The following is a 21586-nucleotide window of genomic DNA, read 5'->3' as shown; positions in this document are numbered from 1 at the left end:
GGGGCACAGGGAGACAATTCCCCATGCTGTGTGTTGCTGCTGGAGCTAGGATGAGGGTATTGCCGGCACCACCACAGCATGTCCTTTTGCCTGGAAAATTGCTTGCATTGATGTGCCTCGATAAAAGTGAAATGTTAAAATATTTTTGTGAAAACCCTGAATACCAGACCAGGGGGGATGCCTGGGAGGAGTAGTCACAGTCTCTAGTTAATGTCTGTTCTCCAGGCAGGAATTAGCCTGCCGGTTGTGGCAGTGGTTCTGTTCCAATTACCCCAATAAATGTGCTTAGCAATGGGAATGGTTTCTGTGGCACTGCCTAAGATCATGTGCAACCTCTTGCTGAGATTTAGTTAAGTGTGGAAAGCTTGTTTTGTACTGGGAATGCTCGGATGGAGTTTGTACAGGGGAAAATAAAGCAAAACCACATAATTGGGTTTCTAATGGAAGAGTGAGCTTGTTGAAACATTAAGTATGACCGAACTCTTGTCAATGCTAAAGCAAATTTTGAATCAAGCAACAAATTTGATGAATCCATAGCAGTAATTACACTATCTATTAATGGTCATTTTAAATGAACCTCTTAATTTATGGTAAAGTTTCAGAAAGTGTTTCTTGCCCAAACTCTGTTACATAAGACCACTCACTTGTCAAGCTACTGCTGCCCTTTCTGTACTTGAGAGTTTCTGGAGAGTGAGAGAGTATTTCCATAGTCATGAACATCAGCTGGTGCCTGGGGTCAGTTTTTTTGTTAAATTCTGTGTTGGTCCTCCTTTGAAGTTTACCACAGTATTTCAGAAGTGAAACGAAAGCTCCATACGCTCTCTATGCATGACCCAGCATCCTTTGTTCTCTGCCACGACCCAAAAACTTTACTCCATGTACCAATGGAGGGGTTTGCTGGCATAATTTATGGCAGAGCCGTGTATAGAGAGCAGCAAATGCAACACCAACATGCTGGCTCTGCTCCTTTTAGTGCTGTTTAAATGTCTGGCAAGTAAAAGAGGATAGGAAATAATATAGGAAGGGTAAGTGTGTAGTTAAGGTAATGAAAGCCAATTTGGACAACAAAGATTTAGTTCTGGCTCTGTGACAGGCATCCATGTAACTCTGGAGAAATTGCTGATTTGGCTGTGGCAGGACCTTGCCCTCCCCTTGGCTTGTCTCGTTAGTGGGATGTGCTGCAGGCTCCTGCTTTGATGCCATCTGAAACATTGCCAACAGCACGGTCCAGACACGGCAGCATCTCCACTTGCTCTGTGTCAAAAGCCCCAACTCCAAGTGTGTAGTTTTCACACTGGAAGGAAAATATTAACAGGAGGATTATGGAAACATCCAGTTGTTGTAAACAAAGCCGGTCCATTTTGTTCACAAAGGATTTATTGTCTGCAGTGTCCAGATTAATCAGTTTCATGACAACAACAATTCAATGGGAGAACAGAGGACTCGCTCCAGGATTCAGATCTCCTCTGCTGCTCCCAGTGATGCCTGCTGAACCAAAAATGTGGGAGAGCTTGTTTTCATTTCCTCAAGCATCTTCATAATCCAAATTACTTTAAAAGTAAACAGATAGAACTTGAGCAACTCTGTAACATTTAGACTGCAGGTGGCTGTCAGAAAAATCTCCTTAGATGTTTTTTTTTGCCACATTTTCTCAAGGAAAGTGTTTTGCAGAAGGCAGCTGGATCGTTCTGGTATTTATACTTCCCTTAGGACAACTTCTCTGTCAGGTGCTATGAAGCTGTGTTGATACTTTCAGGACCTCTTAGCCTCACATCCAAGCAGATAGAGGAAGCATAGGATTTCAACGACAGATAAAACTATTTAATCCTCAGAATAAAAAGAAAATAACCTAATTCACAGGTAGCCTAATTCCTGAATAGTCCACAGTGTTCAAATATTTGAGAAGGGACTGGGTCATCAGTTGTACATTATCAAGTCTTAACACCCTAAACTGAAAAAGTACTTTGAATTTTCTGTCTTTGAAATGTAGGGACTCCAGTTATCAGATTATTGGTTTATCTTTTGGCAAGTACTTTAGGTAGGACAGGGCATTCCTGGAGGGCTGAGAGAGTGAAGATTGTGGGTGAAGATGAGCTGTTCCCACCCTTGCTGGGCTGTCCCAGGCAGGGAGTATGCCTGAGCTAATGTAATGTACCTGTCATCAGGCTCATTAACTTGGGCCTGGCAGTGGGCTAAATGCAGGCACGAACAGTCTGGCTGGCTTAGGGAGCAGCCAGAGTGTGCACACATCTGCCTGCAATATGCCACGTAGACACTGCTCTAGTTTCATGAATTTTTATGCGTTCTAGTTACCCCATTGATGAGTTTTTCACTTTGGGGATGGAAACACTGGGCTCTGGGTAGGCCTGAAGGTGGGTGAGCACTCCAGTCTTGACTGTCCTTTGCCTCATCCCTCTGCTAAAGAAACCTCAAACACTCCACAGAGCAAGAATTTTAAGTACAAAATCAACCAAATCAGGTCAAGTTTGAACATAGGGCTTGTGAAGGAGCTCAGGATGAATCCTGCCAATGGAGCTTTGCTCAAGGGACTTTGGGATGCACAGGAGGAGTGTCTGCCTGCTCCCTGTGGAGCTGTAGGCTGCCACTTGCTCAGAAACATTCCATATTTACGTGCTACCGTGGCATGGGACATTGTCCAAGGAGGCTGAACGCCACAGGATGAAACCATTACCCCTCCCTGGAAGAAAGCTGGATGGTTTGGGTGTTGGCATGCATGCACAGTCCGTGTTTAGGTGTGATGCACTCTCTAAAGGGCTGTTTTCATCCCCTCCAAACAGAAACTCGGCGAGGGACTGGCGAAGCTGCGGACGGCGCGGGAGGCGCCCCCGGACTGCGTGTGCCCCCCAGGTAGGTGCAGGTACCGCACAGCCCGGGGCCCCCCACGCTCTGAGCTCCTCCTCTCCTGTTTGACACGCTCTTTCCCATGGAGGGAAATGTGTTAAGAAGTGTTTTTCGCCAGCTGAAGCACTCCAGCGTCTCCCAGTGCCTTGCTTTGGCCTGTTTACAGATCAAGGAGTTTGAGGTTTGGACAAAAGCGACGTTTGGCTATAAGAATAAAAGAGGGAAGAACTTGACTGGGTTGTGAGCCCTGGGTGTTGGGCCAAAACAATTTAGAAGTAGTAACAAAATGACTGGGGCTTAATGCAAGTGTGATAATTAAAAGCTGCAGCCTCTCTGCCTTTTCGGAGGGCAGGATTTCTTTTGCTGTAGGAAAGCTGTCACCGATTGTTTAAATTTCCTCCCAGAGTTTAATGAACTTCTAAAACCGTCAAAACTTCCTGTTCTGGTGGAAGTACATGCTCCTTGGAAACAATAAACAGCTTAGATTAGTTTGTAAAGGAACCTCATTTACAGAAATGTTCTGTGAAGTGCTCTGCTGTCACACTGAAGGGTGAGAGTGGTTTTGAGCTGGGGCACTTCCAGCCTTTATTTTCTTTTTTCTTTTCACAAAAGTAGTGAAAGATAGGTGAAAGATGTGCAGTGCTTTGATGCGGGAGAATTCACAGGCATGTTACAAGGACTTGCAAGCAGCACAGAGTTCCATTCTAGTTTTAAAGAAAATAAACAAACACTAAATGCTACATGGCGATGTCAGACTAGGCAAAGGGGCAGGGTCAGTTTTCCCTGCCACCCTGGATACAAGTCCTACCAAGAGACACAGTGTTAGACCATACTTGCAGGACAAAATAAAAAGGTTTTTTTTCCCTGTGAGATTATGTTTAATCTCAGAAACATTTCACTAATGATGCTCTTAAATGTACTCGCTGCTTTTCTGGTGGAAGGCTCCCTGTGTGCCTCACTGCCTGGTAACAAAACCCACCAGCTGAGAAACAAATCCTGCTTATTTTCAGCTCTTTGCAAAGTGGTCAAATCAGGTTTCTCTCTTGTGGTGCACAGACCCAACAAGTCCACCAACCTCATGGGACTCTGTGGCTGTGTCTTTCTCTGGTCTGGACAAACAGGGCACTGCTGGTGTGCTTAAGCGGTCAAGAGACTTTTCCTTTGCTCTTTGGAAAGCAATTGGGGTTGAAGAGGCTCCTTTTGTCCAGGAAAGTCCCAGTTCTGTTCCGGGTCACTGAGCTGCTGGTTGCTGTGTTTGGGAGATGGGGGAAGAGAGGAAGGGGAAGGTTTTCCCACGTGCTGCTGAAATGCTCGTTACAGTCATTAGTAACGAAACAACGCAATTTGTGAGCCGAGGGAAGGAGAGGTGATTTCCTGATGGGTAGGAAATGTCCCATCGGTGGCTGCTCCTGGCCACCACTGCAGGGAGCTGGGGTGAGGATGTGCTGCTGGAGTGTCCTGAAGCCTTTTGGCTGTTTTGGAGCAAATCAAAGACGTCTTCAGCTGTGTTTCATTCTTTTTCTCCTGAAAAAGGCTGGATTGCCTTCTGCTCTGTAGTTAAGGAGCTTGGTCTGGAAACACCCGAGAGCCTGTGGCCCTCACTGGCATTCACTGCTGAGCTAGACCAGGTTGCAAACCAACAGCTAAGCTTCAGTTTGCCTCTGCACTGAAAAAGCAGCCCCAGGTGAAAGGAAAATTTCCCTTTGGAGGGGATAGGGAGATGCTGCCAGCCCTACTCTTGCTTCCCATGGGCAACTGGTGGGTATCCTGAACACCTGGGCTGGGCGGCTTTCCTCTGCCAATAACCCCGCTAGGCTCAAGAATTCCTCATTAGGGCTGGATTTAAAGCCAGCTGGGGAGAGGGAGCGGCGGGAGGATGCTCTGTGATTGCCATGCAGGCAACACGGCACCACAGAGCCACCGTGGGCAGCACCGGAGCAAACACAGGCTCAGAGCTGGCTGTGCCAGCTGGCCTTGCTTTAAACAAGCCCTGATTTTTCCTAGAAACGAGTCAATTTGGGGTTTGTTTGGACTTGAGGGGGTGGCGGTTGTTTTTAGGGCACTGTTTTGATACAATTGACTCGCTACACATTCAAAGCAGTTTTGGAACAAGATGACAACGACCCACTTAAAAGTTAAATGAGAGCCAAGTTATTCTAGCTACAGCGGAATCCTAAATCACTGCTTGTAAAACCAAGACAAAAGACAAACACCGTTCCCCCCTAGAAGGACCCCCGACCCGAAGGGACCCGTTTTGTGCTTTGTGCTCCTATTGGAGGTCACCTATCTGGCTGTAGGGCACAGCTGGTTTGGCTTTTAGGAAGGGACCCTGGGGCTTTTCGCGGCTGCGGGGGCCGCTGGCCGGCAGAGGGGGCCCGGCTGTTTCACCAGGGCCACGGAGAGATCGCGATCGTCAGAAGAAATCGCAGAAAGACTCTTTAAAAACCATCCCGTCCAACTGCCCTGCAGTGAACAGGGACATCTCCAGCTAGATCAAGTTTCTTGGAGCCCTATCCAGCCTGACCTTGGAAGTAATAAAAATTTGGAAAAAAAAAGATAATTAAAAAAAAATATTTTTTAAAGCTTTTTTAAAAAATTCTGTCTCCAGTGCTGAGCATGCTGCAAAAAGTTGCCTCTGCAGTTGCTCTGAGCATCTGTGCACTGCTTTGAGTTGACTTGTTTTGCATTATTCATTCAAGCAAGGCGATGCGGGGGAGGATGACAACAACTTTGTGTCACTTTGAGCCCTTTGTGGTTTGGGCATTTTTGTGGCTGAGGGAGAGGAGAGCATCCTTGAGGGGGTTGAGGCAGCTGGACTGAGTGTGGGTCAGGCTCGGGAACGCTGTGACAGGCTGGTGACCCCACTCTGGGGCCACACATGGCCTTTGAGTCCCCTCAGCTATTTGGGACGGGGTGGCAGCGGTTGGATGCTGCAGGCACCGGGCAGGGCCAGGACAGGCTGTCCCCATATGCTGTCCTGCAGGGAAACAGCAGCTTAATACTTGTGTTATTGCCATTCCCTAAGCCAGGCCTGTAATGCTTTGCAGAGAGGCCCCTCATCCCCTTGTGTTCAGCCTCTTTCTCTGGTGGGATCCTCACAAAGCCTTTGCTGCAGGATGAAATGCAGCAGGTGCAGGAGCACTGGTGTACGTGGCATTTGGGACAGCCAGCTGATGAGCACTGGGAGGTGGGTTGAAGGCAAGACTGAAACTTCACACTGGTAAACAATTTGTTTTTCAGTTGCGTGGGCACCGGCTGCCTTCTCATGTATACCCTTTTTAAGGATTATTTTTTATTTTTCCCACCTTGTAATTTTAACAGTCTTTTAAAACATTAGGTGCCAAAGACTCTTGTTAAAGGTGGTATTTGCTGTGCCAAAAGTCTTCAAGCTCTGTGAGAACAGGCCCCTCCAGACCTCAAGGTGCTGGATGCACCATTCTAGAGCCTGAGAGCAAATGTTTCCTTCAATCCTGTAAAAAAAGGCTTAAACCAGCCCCGGCCCACAGAGCATGCCTTGCCCAGCAGCTGGTCCTTGCTGAGTTGTGGACTGAGGGTGTGAAGAGCTCCAGCTCTGCTGGCTGCTCTTGCACTGTGTATTTCTATGTATGCATTGTGTTTCCATGTGCCTTTTTATTTAACAGTACCTCTGGAGCCTTAACTCCAAATTTCCTGATGCATATCCCTGTTTTCATCTCGAGTTCCTGCTGGGACAGTGCCGTATGCATTTGAACGTATGGATTTATTACAAAACAGCGTTAAATGTTCAGTGTAGTAATCTGATGTTCCAGCTAATATGTGACAAATATTTCCCAATAATGGCTTGGCAGCAGCAGGAGTGCAGTGGTGCTGCAGCCGGCAGGACGGCGGATTGCTCCATTGCTCTGCAATTCAAACCATCTGTGCTGGGGGAACCGAGCATTTCAAACCCTCTCCACCTCTGCAGACTCAGCAGCTCCACAGGCTCTCTTGCTTAGATAGCTTATAGAATCTATTTGTTTTATTATTATTTTTTCTTATTAATTTTTTAATATTTACCGTAAATTTATGCCCAGGGATCAGCATTCTCCAGCTTGTCCTGGGAGGCTGGTGTGGCACTTTTTGTGATTTCCAGTGACTTGAAATATCTGCCTGATTTTTGCTGGTGTAAATGTTGCCTTCAAGTGTCACTCGCTATCAGCCTTCTCCCCGTGTTGTCTCCCCAGGTAATTAGCACAACAAATTTCCCCTAATTGCTGCAGATCAAGGGGGAGAGGGCTCTTCTGGCTTTGTAGTCCTGACAAATGGCAGATGTTTTCCAGGAGGCCAAATGGGATGCACCCAGCTCTGCTAATTCTGGCTCTTTGTTTTGTTCTCTCCATGATAGCAGCTCTGTTATTACATCTTCAGGATCTGGGCCTGTAGTGCCACATTTCTGAGTCCTTCAGGGTAGTTTAACAGATACTGAAAAATATCAAATATAAGCAAATATCAATTTTTTTCCTTTAATTAGCAGTAATCTCTGCTTTTCTGAGTTGCTTTGCTTCTACCGACCTTAAACCTCTGAGGTATTCCTTACACTTACTTCAAGTTACCTTTCCTGCTTACTGAAGCCATAAAAATTCAGTATTTTTCTGTAATTTCTATGATATAGAGTGAGGCAAAGAACTTTACAAAACATTCAAGTTTTGAAATGTCTTCTGAATCCCCCTTTGCCTCGGCTTTCTCTACCCTGCCAGCCTCTTCACTTCAGCAGGGTTTGCTTTCTCCATCTGCCTTTGCCTGCAGGAGGCTGGGACACTGGAATTGTGGATTAGTGTAAACAGGATTTTTTTTGTACTAAACTTACAAATGCAATCAGAATTCTCTCCTGCACAGAAAAGGCTGTGCCAGGATTTTAAAAAATGAGCCAGAAGCCAAGTGTTAAAGCATCTAAATAACAAAGAACAACTGGCTGGGAAGGACTTCTGGCAAATGGTGCCATTTAAATGCAGGCAATTTCTTTCTGTTTCACGTGTATTCAAATCTTACTCCTTCAAAAATCCAATCTGCAGACTGTAGCAACTTTTGGAAAAAATGCTCTTTGAGCATAGAAATGACTGCTGGCTACCTTCCATCAGCTCCTTCCTGGCGACCATTCCCCAGTCCCTTTTGGATATTTGTGGAAGGCCCCAGGGACATCTGGAGCTGTGTCTGCATGCCACATGTGCAGGGGCTGCCAGTTCCTTCTCCCACAAGCTACCTGGGATGGGCATGACACCTTCCATCATCTCACTGCTGGAGAGCAGCTGCCACAGAGTGATGGGTCCCCACCTTGTCCTTGGGACCTCAAAGCTTTGGCTTCAGTGTTGATGAAACCTTGAGGTCAGGGGTTGTTTTCTTGGGTGGTGGCAATAGATGGAAATAAATGGAGGAGAGGGAGTTTTGCTTGGTTTGGCATCTCCTCCCAGCCATGTGGGTGCCAGGCAGCAACAGGGAAAGGAGCCCAAAGTCCCCCTGGCAAGAGGAATGACTCTCTGGTGGTCCTGTGGGTGGCTGAGTGCTCTCAGGGGGTTGCTGGAGTGGTGACAGCAGCCAGGTGTGTCATGGGAGAGTCAGGGGGGCTCTGCTCACAATTTTGGCACTGTTGCACAGCCCTGCTGAGGAGCTCATGGTGGTGGGAGCAGGAGGTGACAGCCAGGTGTGCAGCAAAGGGGAGGTTTGACTCTGGGAATTTGGGGACTGCTCTCAAGCTGACCCAGCAAAGGGGAGGTTTGACTCTGGGAATTTGGGGACTGCTCTCAAGCTGACCCAGCAAAGGGGAGGTTTGACTCTGGGAATTTGGGGACTGCTCTCAAGCTGACCCAGCAAAGGGGAGCTTTGACTCTGGGAAATTGGGGACTGCTCTCAAACTGAGTTCCCCCCGTGTGCTGGTGTGTGAGGGAGGGCACGTCCTCTGTCCCACACCCACCCAAACAGCACCACCCCACATCAGCTGCTGTGGCAGCCAGCAGTGACATTTACCGTCCTGCCGAGGTGGCTGTAAACGCTGGATGTGGTCAGGGCTCTCTGAGGCAGGAAATAGCACAGGATCAGGGCTATTCCCAGAGCTGACGGCGCCTCTGACACACAGGCAGAGCACGAGCTAGAGGCAGTCTGGCCTCAAAACCACTGTGGCAGGGAAATGGGCTGGAGGCATCTTCAGGGAGGCTGAGGCAGGATTTCTCCTGGTGCTGCTTGCTGCAGCCCCAGCATTTGAACACCAAGGCCTGCAGCAGCCCCCAGCAACATTTGCCTTTAGACCACTTCAGCAAAAAATAATTAAAACTGGTGACGTCAGTAGGAGAAGGCTTTGAAAATTTATTTTTTCTAAGTCTGCCAAAGTTATTTTGAGTGTAATGAAAACTACAAAAATAAACCTGATGACCATGTCCTCCACAAGAGGCTCTGTGTAACTTTATCTTTGTCTTGACATATGAAGTCATTTACCCAGGCACAGATTTTTTGTGCTGCCAACCCCTTCAGTGCTGCCTTTCCAGAGAGACACTCTGGAGCAGGTCGGTTCATTGTTCATGGACTGACTCACCTGGGAAGTTCCTGTTGGTTTCAAGTCGTTTTTCCCCTCTTTCTTGTTCAAATGATGGATCAATGTCATGCAAGTGAGCAGTGACTTGGCTGTGCAGAGCTGATTATTGAAAATAGACAGTGCTGGCAGGGTACCTGCTGTACCTCCATCCCTCTAATCAATCAGCAGTGCTGTCATCTCCTGCCCACCCTGGGTGGAACAGGGTGGGAATGTGTCTCACCCCAGCCTTAGGTTGAATTTTTCAGTCATGCAATGTTGATAGAAGCAGGTTTTAGCACAGAAATATTTTGGGAGAGTGAGCTATCAGTGGTGTACTCCTGAAGCAAGAGCCAATTTATTTCTCTGGTAGAAGAAGCTCCAAACTGACATTTCATGACTCACATTGCACAGGAGTCAGCATCACCTGTGCCTGTGGGCTTGTAGGTGACAGCAACCAAAGCCTAACTCCAGCAGAGGGGCTGTATAAAAGTTTTTTTTTCTGCTCTTGCTGCACTGGGTGGGTGTCACATCATTCACCCACAGGTACCATTAATCACCCTTCCCTCTGGCCAGCCCAGACAAAGGCTGGACAAATAGCCCCATCTTCCTCATCAGCTTCTTCCCTTGGCTTCCCACTTGAGAAATCCTAGACTATATACAAAACTGGTGTCTCCTGATTTCCATGACCAGGAACACTTCTCTTCCCTGATGCTGTTTGTTTGCTCCTGTTTTGTTGCTCCCAGACATGGTCATTTGTTTGACTTTGTGGGCTGCAGGGACAGAAGGTGTGGTGCCCTTTAAAGGATCCAAATATAACTCCATCACTCCTGACACTCCAATAAAGGCTGGAGCAGCGACGGGCTGAGTGGTGCTTAGCTGCCAGCTGGGGTCAAAACATGAACAAATCTATCAGTAGCTTTTTTTGGGTATTTTACAGACTTTTGGGTTAGACAGTCCCTTTCAGCATTTGTTAAATAGAGTTTTCTTAAAGGAAAATGTTCTGTGCTCCAGCCCCTGAGCAGCGCTGTCTTTGCATTGCAAATGTGCTCGTGCTTTGACCACCACGTTGTCAGGGGAGGGAGGAAGGTGAACTGGAGACTGATACCCATAGCTGGCTGCAGCTGGGAGTCCTAACAGGATTTTAAGCAAGTAATGATGTTGCAACAGTTGCTCACTGAGGAGTGTGGCTTGCCTGGATTACAGAGGCCAGGGTGTGAATCCAAATAGCAGCCACAAGCGTGCATCACTTACCCTTCCACTGCCACCCAAACAACACAAGCCAAGCACTGATCACACCAGCTGTGAGCACACTTAAAACTCCAGGTGTTATTTCAGACAGAAAACGGAGAGAGATCAGGAAACTTCTGTCTGTTATTCTGTGTTACCTTTATTGCAGTAGCTGTCTGCCTAGATCAGCAGTAAAATTACTTATCGAGTCTGCTACACAGAGCACCTTGTTCCAGGGGAAGGGGCTGTGACACCAGCAGGTTTGTCCCGACATGTGCAGTTCTGACACTGTGATGGGATACTCCTGCACCTCGTTTCTCATGAAGCCAAGCTGGCTGTAGAAAATCACTGAGTAGCTACTTTAAAAGCAGCCAGAGTGAAGAATTTGGCCACAGGTTTGTCCATGCATGGTTGTGAGGAGTCTGGAGACAGAATTGCTGCACTGCTGTGCCTGGCTCCCTTGGCCTAGGGGTGCTGGGTGGGGTGGCAGGGAGGCACCTGGTGGCTGTACCTGGCTGGAGATGGTGCTGGATGTGCAGGAACCATGGAATGAACTCAAGGTACACCAGTGTGAGTGGCAGGTCCTCGTGGTGACACACTGCAAGGAGAAGCAGCTTGAGGAGACACATCCAGTTGCTGATCTTTTTTGTGTTGCACCTGTCCTACCATGATAAACTAGACTATGAAAAGGCTGGATTTCTTTCTGCTTTTCTAAATCAGACGCAGGAGGCAGCAATTCTCGTCACTTCCCAGCATGAGCCCGGGGTAATCCCACCCAGCGCCCAGCCTGGGGGGAGCAATGGTCTCTGCAGGCTGAGCCTGCCCACCCAGCATGGACTGGTGGGCATGAGCACTTGGGCTAATGCAGCTTTACAGGACACGCTCACATGGTTAATGGCCTAACTAAGCCTCCACCTGCTCTTTGTTGTCACCATCAGTCAGTTTTATCATGTGGCAGAAGAGGTACTGGTGCCAGGATGCCCCAAACACGTGGCTTTGGCAGCCTGTGCAGCACAATGTGCTTCTTGGGTTTCATCCCTGCAGCAGATGGAGAGAGCTCGTGGCCTTGTGTAGGAGTGAGGCTCAGAGCTGCTGGAAATGCAGGAATGACAGATCCCCAATGCCCCCCAGCTTGTGCTTGTTTGCTTTTTAAAATATGACCCTGTGGGGAGAGAAGGAGGAAAAGCTGCACGTGCTGGAGGAATTGAGTGTAGCCAGAGGACTGACAGAAAAGGGCTGAGAAACGAAAATGGGAGAGCTCATCACTGCCTTGAATGCTGATTTGGTGGCAGGAATTAATTTTTTTTCCCAAATTTGAGCTGGGGATGTGTTTGTGAAAGACCTCCCATTCATCCTGCACACCATACAGAATCTTGGTTGGGGTAGGGATGTGGGGCAGTGCTGGTTGCAGTTGAAGCTGTTGTTCATATTTCTGGCTCACTTTTAAATTGGGTCCATTTATGTAATTACATATTGAAGGCATTAAAAGAACTTGGCTTCTGCTGAATGGAGGCTGCCCTTGATGGTTTATTTTTTCACAATGATTGCAATCATGGTAAGACATGAAGGCCAAGAAAAGCCAGTCTTTACCTGAGGCTTGTTGTGTGACACAAATTATTTTTTAGCCCACTTGAGCAATCCTATGGCAAGAGCCACTGACTTTGGGACTTTGTTCACCTGAAGGTTCCCTTCAGTGCAAGTTTGCTGGGACATTTATGTCAAGACAGCCCATGTGTGATGTTTCCTGTACATTGCAAGAAATCCCATGTTTCTCCCTTTGTTTCTGGCTCTCAGTGGCACAACTGTGGGTGTTGGCTGTACAAGCAGCAGAGAGAGGCCATGTGCCCCTGGGGGGACCTATTAAATCCTGTGCACCACATAAAAATTTTATCCTTCATGTCCCAGGCTCTTGGGTGGCTTCCCAGCAAGGGTGACATGGTGGAGAGAGAAGTATTCACAAAAAAATTAAATTAAATAGGTTCGATGATGTTCCCAACCATCTGTGTGTTTGTTGTCAGACTTCTAAAAAATACTGGTAGAGACGAGATCTGTCAGTGCAGTACATCTGGAAATGTTTCTTTCTGCTTGAGTTTGTCTGGGTTTTCTCCCCATTTTGTGCTGTCTCTGGGCTGTGCCCCCATTTGTGCTATTCCAGCCCACTTGGTGCAGGAGGCTCGAGCAGGTTTGTGCTGCTTCACTGCTCAGAGACATTGGAGAACTTGGAGGAGATGTCGAACAGATTTTTTTTTTTTGTTCCCCAGCAGATCTGTCTGGAGGATGAGAACAGTTGGTATTGATATGATCTGCTTCATATTTTGGGAAGTCTTGGCAGTAACTACTACCAAATAATGATGCTTCTGGGGCCCTATTGTGCAAACATTTAAATATGTTCAACCATGTTGCACAGAAGCCCTGTCAAGAGACTAACACACCATCCCAGAGGGACTCGAGGGCATGGCTGATGGCAAAAATGGGCCCTGATAGGGAATTTGGAACGCATGTTCCCATTTCTTAAAAGAAATCCTGGCTTTTTGGTTGCTGACAGCTGCTGGTGGCTTGGCTGAAGGCTGCTGGTTGTTTGTTGGAGGTGGATGAGATGGGGAGCACGCTGCTGCTGGAGGATGGGGCGCTGCTGGTGTGGGCAGTGCTGCTCATCTGTGCCACGGGTGCACATCTCCTTGTGTTCATTTGATTCTTTCAATTTTTTCTCCTAAACTTTGCAGCCTAAACCACAGCTTGTCCACCTCATTTCTGGGGTGATCACTGCATGTGGGTCTGCCCCATCCCTCATCCTGGGCAAGGTGTGTTAGGGGAAGGCAGTGATGCCCTGAACCCAGCCAGAAGTTGCACATACTTTTCTGCTGAATTTTCTCCTTTTTTTTGTTTTATTTTTTGAATCTATCAATTTTGTAGATCAGGACTGTATAAAAGTGGGTTTTTTAAATTCCAAAGATACGGTTAAATTCCGCAAGAAGTTCTGTTCAACTCCACTTGGGAGCTTACGCAGACCAGTTGACTTTAAGGATAAAAGCTCTGTGTTTGAGCTCCTCGAGGGTTGCTTTAATGTCAATTAAGCCAGACTTCAAGGAGCTCTGCTTCATTTTCAGAGTGACAAGGTTCCCAGTCTTTAAACCATTTCTTCACAGAGAGGTGAGGTCAGAGTGCACTGATGCCTGGCAGCATCCCTGGGCAGGGGGGCTGTGCTGGGGATGATCAGACACACGAGCTCTGCTCTGTGTGCAGCAGCAGCAGCAGCACAGCCACCCCCTGGTCTGCTTCCCTTTGCTTGTGGTGGCACAAAGACACATTCAGGCCCTTTGATAAAAGCCAGGCTTGGCTGCTTTTTACAAACACAAACAAAACAACACAGAAAAACAGCAGAGGAGAGCGGGCTGGGCTTTGTTAAAGTGGGGACTTGGGATTTAGCAAGAAAAGAAAACCCAAACCTCCACTTCTTTCTGAATTAACAAGGGAGTCTGAAGTTGCACCCTTCTCCATCTCTCCCACCCTGTCAGGTCAGTGGACATTTCCAAACCTCTCTCTGGGAGCATTTCTTCTTCTTCAGCCCCATGGTGGTGTTTATAAGGAAGAAGATGTATTTCTATTTTTATAGAAATACATCTCCCTCCCCTCTATATATATATATATATATATATATATATATACATACACACATATATATATCCCATCCCATATAGAATCCCATAAATATTTATACCTAATGCTTGTTAAGTGGCAAAGCAAAATGCAGTGAAAACCAGCAAGTGACAAACACATTCCTTCTCCTTGGTAACTAAATGCCCACCCTCTCTTACTGGGGTTTATTCTGGGCTTTGCTGATTGCAGGTTTTAGCTCATCTTTGCTCCAGACTGGCCCTGACTGCCAGCTCAGTGCTAAGAGCTCATCCCCATGGGATTCCACTGGTGGGAATGGGTGAAATTAGGTGGCTTCATCCTGGTTTGGCTTAAAATGGTAATTATGTGTTGCTTGAACCCAACCATTTGCTGAACTTTTTTGCTTTTAAATTTATTTAATACCTCATTTTGGAAGTTTTCCTTGCTGTAGCTGGGGGTTCCTTACAGCTGTTCCACTGCTATCTGTCTATATTCCATCACTACCCTGAATTCCAGCCCCTCCACAGAGTGAATTCACTGCTGGCAGGAATTTCCCTGTGCAGAACTGGTGATGTCAAACCTTGCACTGATGCCCTGAGGAGATTGGCCTTCGCCACCAAATGCTGAAAATGTCTCCTTTCTCCTGGGTATAAAACGGTGCACTGAAGGCAGAGGGAACACACACATTGAGTTGTGCCACTTAAGATGTGACAGCTCATGTAAAGGCCCTGGCACAGGGTGCCCAGAGCAGCTGTGGCTGCCCCATCCCTGGGAGTGTCCAAGGCCAGGCTGGACAGGGCTTGGAGCAACCTGGGACAGTAGAAAATGTCCCTGCCCATGGCAGGGGGTTGAAACAAGATGAGTTTTAGGCTCTCTTCTAACCCAAACCATTCTGTAATTCTACAGAAACTCTGCTGGGTTCCTCAGGGAGGCTGTTCATGGCACTGCTGCCTCGAGAGGCTGAAACCATAACAATGAACCTGGAGAGGCAGATTCCACCTTCAGTCACATCCCCTGTGCCCCCGGGAATGACCCCAAAACTGGAAGGAGGAGCCAGGAAGGATATCAGGAACATCTCTCCCTGTTCTGAACATCCTAGGGAGGGGAACAGAAAAGGCAGTGGGGCTGTTCCCTCTTTCTGTCGAGGGGAGCATTGCTTGGTCAGGCTCTCTGTCTGTACAGACACAGCCTGGGAGGAGCCAGAGCTGCCAGGTGCTCTTGCAGGTGAGTGGGCACAGCTCTGCTCCTGCTGCCCCACTCAGCACAGCTGTGTCTGTGGGGGCTCCTCCCTCCCATACAGCCTGGGTCTGAGGTTTCACTGAGCCTTGTGGGGTGCCCTGGCAGCGTGCATGGGGCTCCAGGCTGGGGGATGCAGCTCTGTGCTCTCTGTGGCTGCGGTGAGTCTTGTGCCCTTCCCTGCTTCTCAATTCTCTGCAGGGTGCAGCAAAGAGACAATTTGGAGGCTTGTTTATTCTGCTGTGAGCTGGCCTTGCTGGTCAGCCTGGTGATCAGAGCTCCGTGCAGGTGACCTGAAAACATCAGAATGCCCTTGCCTCTTGAACTGCAGGGCAGGGATTGAGGGGCACTGGAGTGAAGCAGACAGGCAGAGGTGTGTGTGTGTGTATTTATGCACACACGTGTGGGAGAGCTTGTGCCAGGTCTGTCTGGGAGTGGGTGCTGAGGCAGCCTGGGTGCCCTGTCAAGAATTCTTTTATGATTTTGTTGTTGGAGATGTGGGGCTGTAGCAGAACTCTCTGTGCAGTCTTTTGTGCAGGAGGTGATATAATGATCCAGGGGAGCTTTTGCTCTGACCAGGGGCGCAAGTGTGTGATTTTGAAGTTGGTTTTAACTCATCTGCCCTGGAACTGGATGTCTGCTTGGCCATGCTGTGACTGGTGAACGTGGGAAATGTGCACCTCAAAGAGAAATCCTATGCAGAAAGGTAAAATGGCTCAGCTTCAAGATGTTAAATCACAGGATGCTTCCAAGGAATACTCTCACCTTTCTGGCTGTTATTTTTAGTGCTTTTCTTGCATAAAGAAGTCTTTTACACTCAGACTGTGCAGCTATCCCAGTGCAGTTGAGGCATGGTGGGCAGCAGGGGCTGAGCCTGGTTGCTGGCCCTGGTGAGGCACCAGTGTGGGGTTGTGTGGGAATGGCAGGGGACATTCTGGGATGTAATCCCAAAAAGGTGACTCCTAGAGATGAGAAGATTCATCAGGCTGTGGGGGCAAGGTTAGTAACGACACTAATTGGCTTCTGTCTGTAGGAGTCTTTCCAGCTCAGTTCTGTGACTGCACTATTGTTTTTAGTGCTTTTTTCCCTGTGGTGTTTGTTTGTTTTTTTATTTTTGTGGAATGCCTCTGTTGGAGGAGGGTGCAGGCAGACCTTTGTGGGTGAAGGAAACATTTTCTTGGGTAGGTGTTACTGAATGCAAAATGAGAGGAATCCCAATATTCCTCCAAGCAAGGTCTTGATTAGAAGAAGGACCTTGCTCTGCTCTGGGCAGTGACTGCTGATGGTTCTGCTGCTCAGCCACACTCAGGAGCTGAGCTGGTGGCTCTTGCTGCAGCTGGGGGAGGCTGAGGTCGCTGCTGATGGGCCCCAGCTTTTGTGGGTTGGTGCCAAATTCTGCTTTTAGATCTCAGTGCTTGGTAGAATTTAGCAATAGCCTGGCTCAATGTGAAGTGGGGCCCTGGGTTGGAGCCATTCATCTCCCCTGCTTGGGGCTGTGCCCTTGCCAAGGAGCCACCAACAGCCTGGGGAGAGGGGGCAGCTGAGTTACAGCCTTCAGCTGGGGGTGGAGAAGAATCCCTCTCACCAAGGCCACTGACTGAGGCTGTTTTCTCTCTTAGGACATCCCTGATAGCACCTGGGATGCTGAATAATAATGCCTGTTACAGGCAATTTGTCCTTATCTGATGGCCTGAAGTGGGAAAGCTGGAAGGAGGAAGATGAAGGGACAGAAGCTCAGCCCAGGACCAGAGGGTTTGATTTCCCTCTCCCAAGTGCCAGCATTTCGATGGGGAGCCAGGAATGCTGTGGGCTGTGAAATGTTTTTGTTTCACTTCGTCGGGTTTGTGCAGCCAAGCCCGATTCGAGGCTGTCATTTCCAGAGGGGGGAAATGGGAGCTCTGTGTTTGGAACACCCCTGTGGGACTGTAGCAGGGGAAGGGTCCTGCCTGGCAGCTCTAAGAGCTAAACTCTACTTGATGTTTGAGGAAGTTGTTGTTGTTCTTTCTTTGGTTTGGCTTTGTTTTCCTTCTCAAAAAGTTTTTTTTTAAGCAACACTGAATTGCTCTTTAGAGTCTAAGTGGTATAAAAAGGGACTGAGCTGAAGCTTTCCAGTGCCAAGCATCACACACAGCTCTGATCAGCTGGACAGCTGCAGCCACAGCTTGCTCCTCTCAGCTCAGCCAGGTAAAAACACATCAGTGATTAACACGATCCCCATCTGCATCTTTCTTAGGGACCTGCCTAGAATATCAACACCATTAATATGTTATCATTTAAGTCTCTAATTTCTGTTCACATGCAACTCTTCAGCTCTCATCTGTGAATAATTCATCTGATATTCAGAACAGCAAAGTGACTTTATTTGTTTGTAGATATTCTTGGAGGAGCCCTCCTTGGTTTACTTGTCTTCCTTACCAGTTTATGTATCTTGACATGTCATTTCCTTTGTGGTCTTCCCCCCCCTCCCAAAATGATTTGCATATGAATAATTAAAAACAAAAGGAGGCAAATCCCCATCATAAATGTCTTTCACATTGGGTTAGACACGATTTTTGGGGAAAGATGACTGCTGTAAGCTGTAATTGGAACACAACAAATGACGTACCTGTGAAAGGCAACCTGCTCCTCTCAGCTCCTGCCTTGCTTCCGTCTCATCCTCTCTTGCTCAATGTTCTGCTGCCCTTCCTTGAATCCCCTCAAAAGAGCAGGAGGGAACCATAATGATTAAATTAGACAGGAATACATGTTTTTGCATCAGGTTACTTGAGGACATTAATTTAGTCATCAAGCCCATCCTCCTCCCACAGCCTTCAGTGCAGCCCCTGCCTGCTGAGCCCTTACCCCACACTGCTGAGTGAATCCCTGGTCTCTCTGCTGTAGGCAACAAGACAGTTGTAATTTTAAAGTAGCTCTTAAAGGGAATATAACTTTAAATCCTTGGGTTGCAGTCAGTCCCATTTCTAGTTTTTGTTGGTCAGTATTATTTTGGTTAATGTTACCAGATTTCTTGTTTTTCTCTTTATTATGATTGAAAGGTTTTTATTAGGACATAGAGATTTTTATTAAGCTCATGTACACATTGATTTGCCCAATGTTCCAAACAGATCATCCAGAAGATGATCATATTTCCTGCAGGTGGTTTAACTGTAGATTCTGTAGTGTTGTGGTACCAGTCCTGAAATAGATTGACCTTTCAGTTTCAGTTCTGCTCAATTCTGCCAAAATGATTTCCTCCTTACTCTGGTTCACATTATCGAATTGCAAAGCCATTAGTTCTAGTTCTTGGTAAGGATGCTGCTGTCCAAATCTGGCCTTCACTAAGGCTGAGTGAAACTCGTGATTATGTACTCAGCCTGAGGCAAAGTACGGGGAAAATGAGGTACAGGATGGGATTGAACAAGTCCCATCAGCTAAAAATTAGTGTATTTTTAAAATTATTTCGATTTTATTTGAAATACAGCAGCGTGTGCTGGAGAGCTCAGGATGTGGTGCCCACAGAGACAAAGCCAGGGCAGGCTGTGAATCCTCTCTAAGGAGCTGCAGTGGTGCTGGCTGTCACTGGTTGTCCTTTAGAGGGACTGGAGAGCATCTGCTGTGTCCCTGTCCAGTGCGAGGACAGCAATGATTTGCTTTTCAGGAGGAAACAAATTGATTGCATTTGATAGAAATTGATGTGTGTGAAATAGATGTTCCTTTTGGGTTTTCCCCCTAGAGTTACTGGATAAAAATTCTACTTGAAAGTTTTATGTCAAACATCCACATAGGGAAAATTTCTTAAGCTTGAGTTCATCACTCCCCTACTCTTGCTTCTTACAAACAGAGCCAAAATGAGCAGTGCTCCTGCAGGAACCCAGCCAGCTCTGGGCTCTTCTGGCCTTGCAGGTCACTGAGTCCCAGCACTGGGGCAGAGGTGCTGCTGCTGTGACCTAAGAGTGTCCCTCCTCTGGAGCTCATAGGAGAGCCTGGGGAGCCATGAGCCTGCTGGGATCTAAGGTGTCCCTGTGACTGATTGATTTGTTTAAAAAAACAAATACACTGCCCACAACACAGCCCTCTCCCCCAGTCCCACCCTTGAGCATTCACTTTCTTTGGCTCTGAATGCATTATCCTGATGCTGTCAGCATCCTGCTGCAAGTCTGCAGTGCAGAGCTGCAAGATGAGGGTGGAAGCTGCTCCACTGCACAGCTGAACCCAGTTTTGTGTGGCAATAGCTCTGATCTAAAATTGCTCCTGAGAGGTCAAGAAACACAGTCCCTGTGACCTGAGTGTGAGTGACACAGAGCACTTCTCCAGCTGGTGTCAGACCTCAGACACAAGACTTCCTGCAGGGATTCACCCCCTGAACCCAGATTTCTCACCCAGCACAGCCAAAGGTGTGTGCTTGTAGCAGGTTGGGTGGCATTGTGTGTCCTGCTGGGGGATGCTCGAGGTAGAGGAAGAAATTTGGGGTGGGAAGGGGGCAAAGTGGCTAAAAGAGTTTAAAAACTGGCTGGATCCTGGTAATAGTTGTAACAGTACATGAAATATCAGCTCATGCTGAACGAGGAGATAGTCTTGGCATAATTCAGCCAAAAAATTACTCTTAAAAATGTGTGGCTTTTCTTTAGATTTACTCTTAATACCCTAAATAATCTCCAGCTTTGACATTTTAATTGTACAGCACAGATGTGAAAACTTTCCACCAGGGCCTGGCAGAAATCCCAGCAAACTTTTTCAACCAGAAAAGTTAAAAAAGGGGGAAAAATTGTTTCTTGCACTTGTAAACCCTATTGTTTCAGAATTTATGAGGTAATATTGACCTCTCCAGGCTTTATAAAAATCAGGATAAAAATATTGCAAGTGATGGTGTAAAGGAGATATGATGGAGGCACTTTGTGAGCATGGAGTGGTGTATTTGGTGCTGAGGAGCTGAGAAGCTTTTGACATTTGTTTGGTTTTTGTAAGATCAGAGGGAGGCAGAGATCCAGTCCTTGGTGCTCAATGCTGGCCTAGATGTTATGGGTTTAGCACTGCTGCTTTGAATTTTATTCAGTGGTACTTTCTTGCAGGGGACAGACTTTTCCCATCTGTTCAGCAAGTAATCCTGGACCTGATTCCTTTTGTATCCACTCTGCTGCCAGGAAAGATAGGAAATATGCATAAAATCTACAGAATATGCATAAAATCAATTATGTAGGGTTTGGGGATTCTTTTGAGTCTGTCTGCTGTAATGAACGAGCTCCTTGAGAGGGGCCAGGACAGCCCCAGAGTTCTCCTCCTTGTGTCTGGAGCATGTCTGGGGAGGTGGAGGGAGCTCCTGCAGCTACTTCTTCCCTCAAAGCAGTGTCCTGACCCTGTGTGTGCATGGGGGGGCCTTCCCTTGCCAGAGGCCTCTGCTCTGGGAGATGAAAATGGAGTTTTAATGCAATTCATGGATTGATTTTGCCAGTTTCTGTGCTGGATGCTTTGGGCACTGAAGGCTTTGAGGCAGTGGCTGCTGTCCCGGGTGGGATGGAGAGACCGAGGTTCCCATCTGACAGTGAGCAGGGGCTGATCTGTGCCACCCTTGGGGTCAGTGGCAGTCCCTGGGTGGGCAGGGCAGGGCTGTGGTGCTGGGGGAGGTGGCTTTGTCAGCCCAGCATCCATAACCTGCATCTCCAACCTTCCTCTGCTCCTGGGGTCAGCCCAGCATCCATAACCTGCATCTCCAGCTTTCCTCTGCTCAGCCCAGCATCCATAACCTGCATCTCCCACCTTCCTCTGCTCCTGGGGCTCAGGCACAGCCCTGTCCCTTGGCAGCCCCTGCTCCAGAGCCTGCCTCCATCCCCAAAGGGCTCATTAATTAATTCCAGCTCAGCTGTGATTACAGGAGCCTGGGGAGGGCCTCCCTGTCTCTGGAGGTGCTGGGCTGAGCCAAGCAAGGCTCTGCCTGGAGTGTGAGGCCTTTTGAGTGCTGGGTCAGATCAGTTCAGCAGCTCCTGGGGGAATCCTGGGCGTCCACAGGCCAAGCCTCTGTTGCCCAAGTGTCTCCCCTGTCCCATGGAAACCATTTCAGAGAGACAGAGAACATGGAGCCCTTGCAGCTGGGCTCAGAGAGGATCCCAGCCTCACCCAGACATCTCCCCCTTATCACACAGAGCTTGAACT

The 21586-nt window shown here is 47.8% G+C and overlaps 1 protein-coding gene across 3 annotated transcripts in view; it reads left to right on the top strand.

The window, feature by feature from the left end:
* Positions 1-21586, top strand: part of COL23A1 (collagen type XXIII alpha 1 chain) — a 178119-nt gene that overhangs the window by 1229 nt on the left and 155304 nt on the right. For all 3 annotated transcript variants that reach the window (XM_030957428.1, XM_030957427.1, XM_030957429.1), the window contains exon 2: positions 2799-2868. In XM_030957428.1, coding sequence (XP_030813288.1) covers positions 2799-2868 — 70 coding nt within the window. The remainder of the gene's footprint in view (positions 1-2798; positions 2869-21586) is intronic.

This window comes from Camarhynchus parvulus, chromosome 13 (assembly GCF_901933205.1).
Source record: "Camarhynchus parvulus chromosome 13, STF_HiC, whole genome shotgun sequence".
Lineage (NCBI taxonomy): Eukaryota > Metazoa > Chordata > Aves > Passeriformes > Thraupidae > Camarhynchus > Camarhynchus parvulus.
The sequence above is the reverse complement of the archived record's forward strand: the minus strand, read 5'-3'. Positions and strand labels throughout refer to the sequence as shown.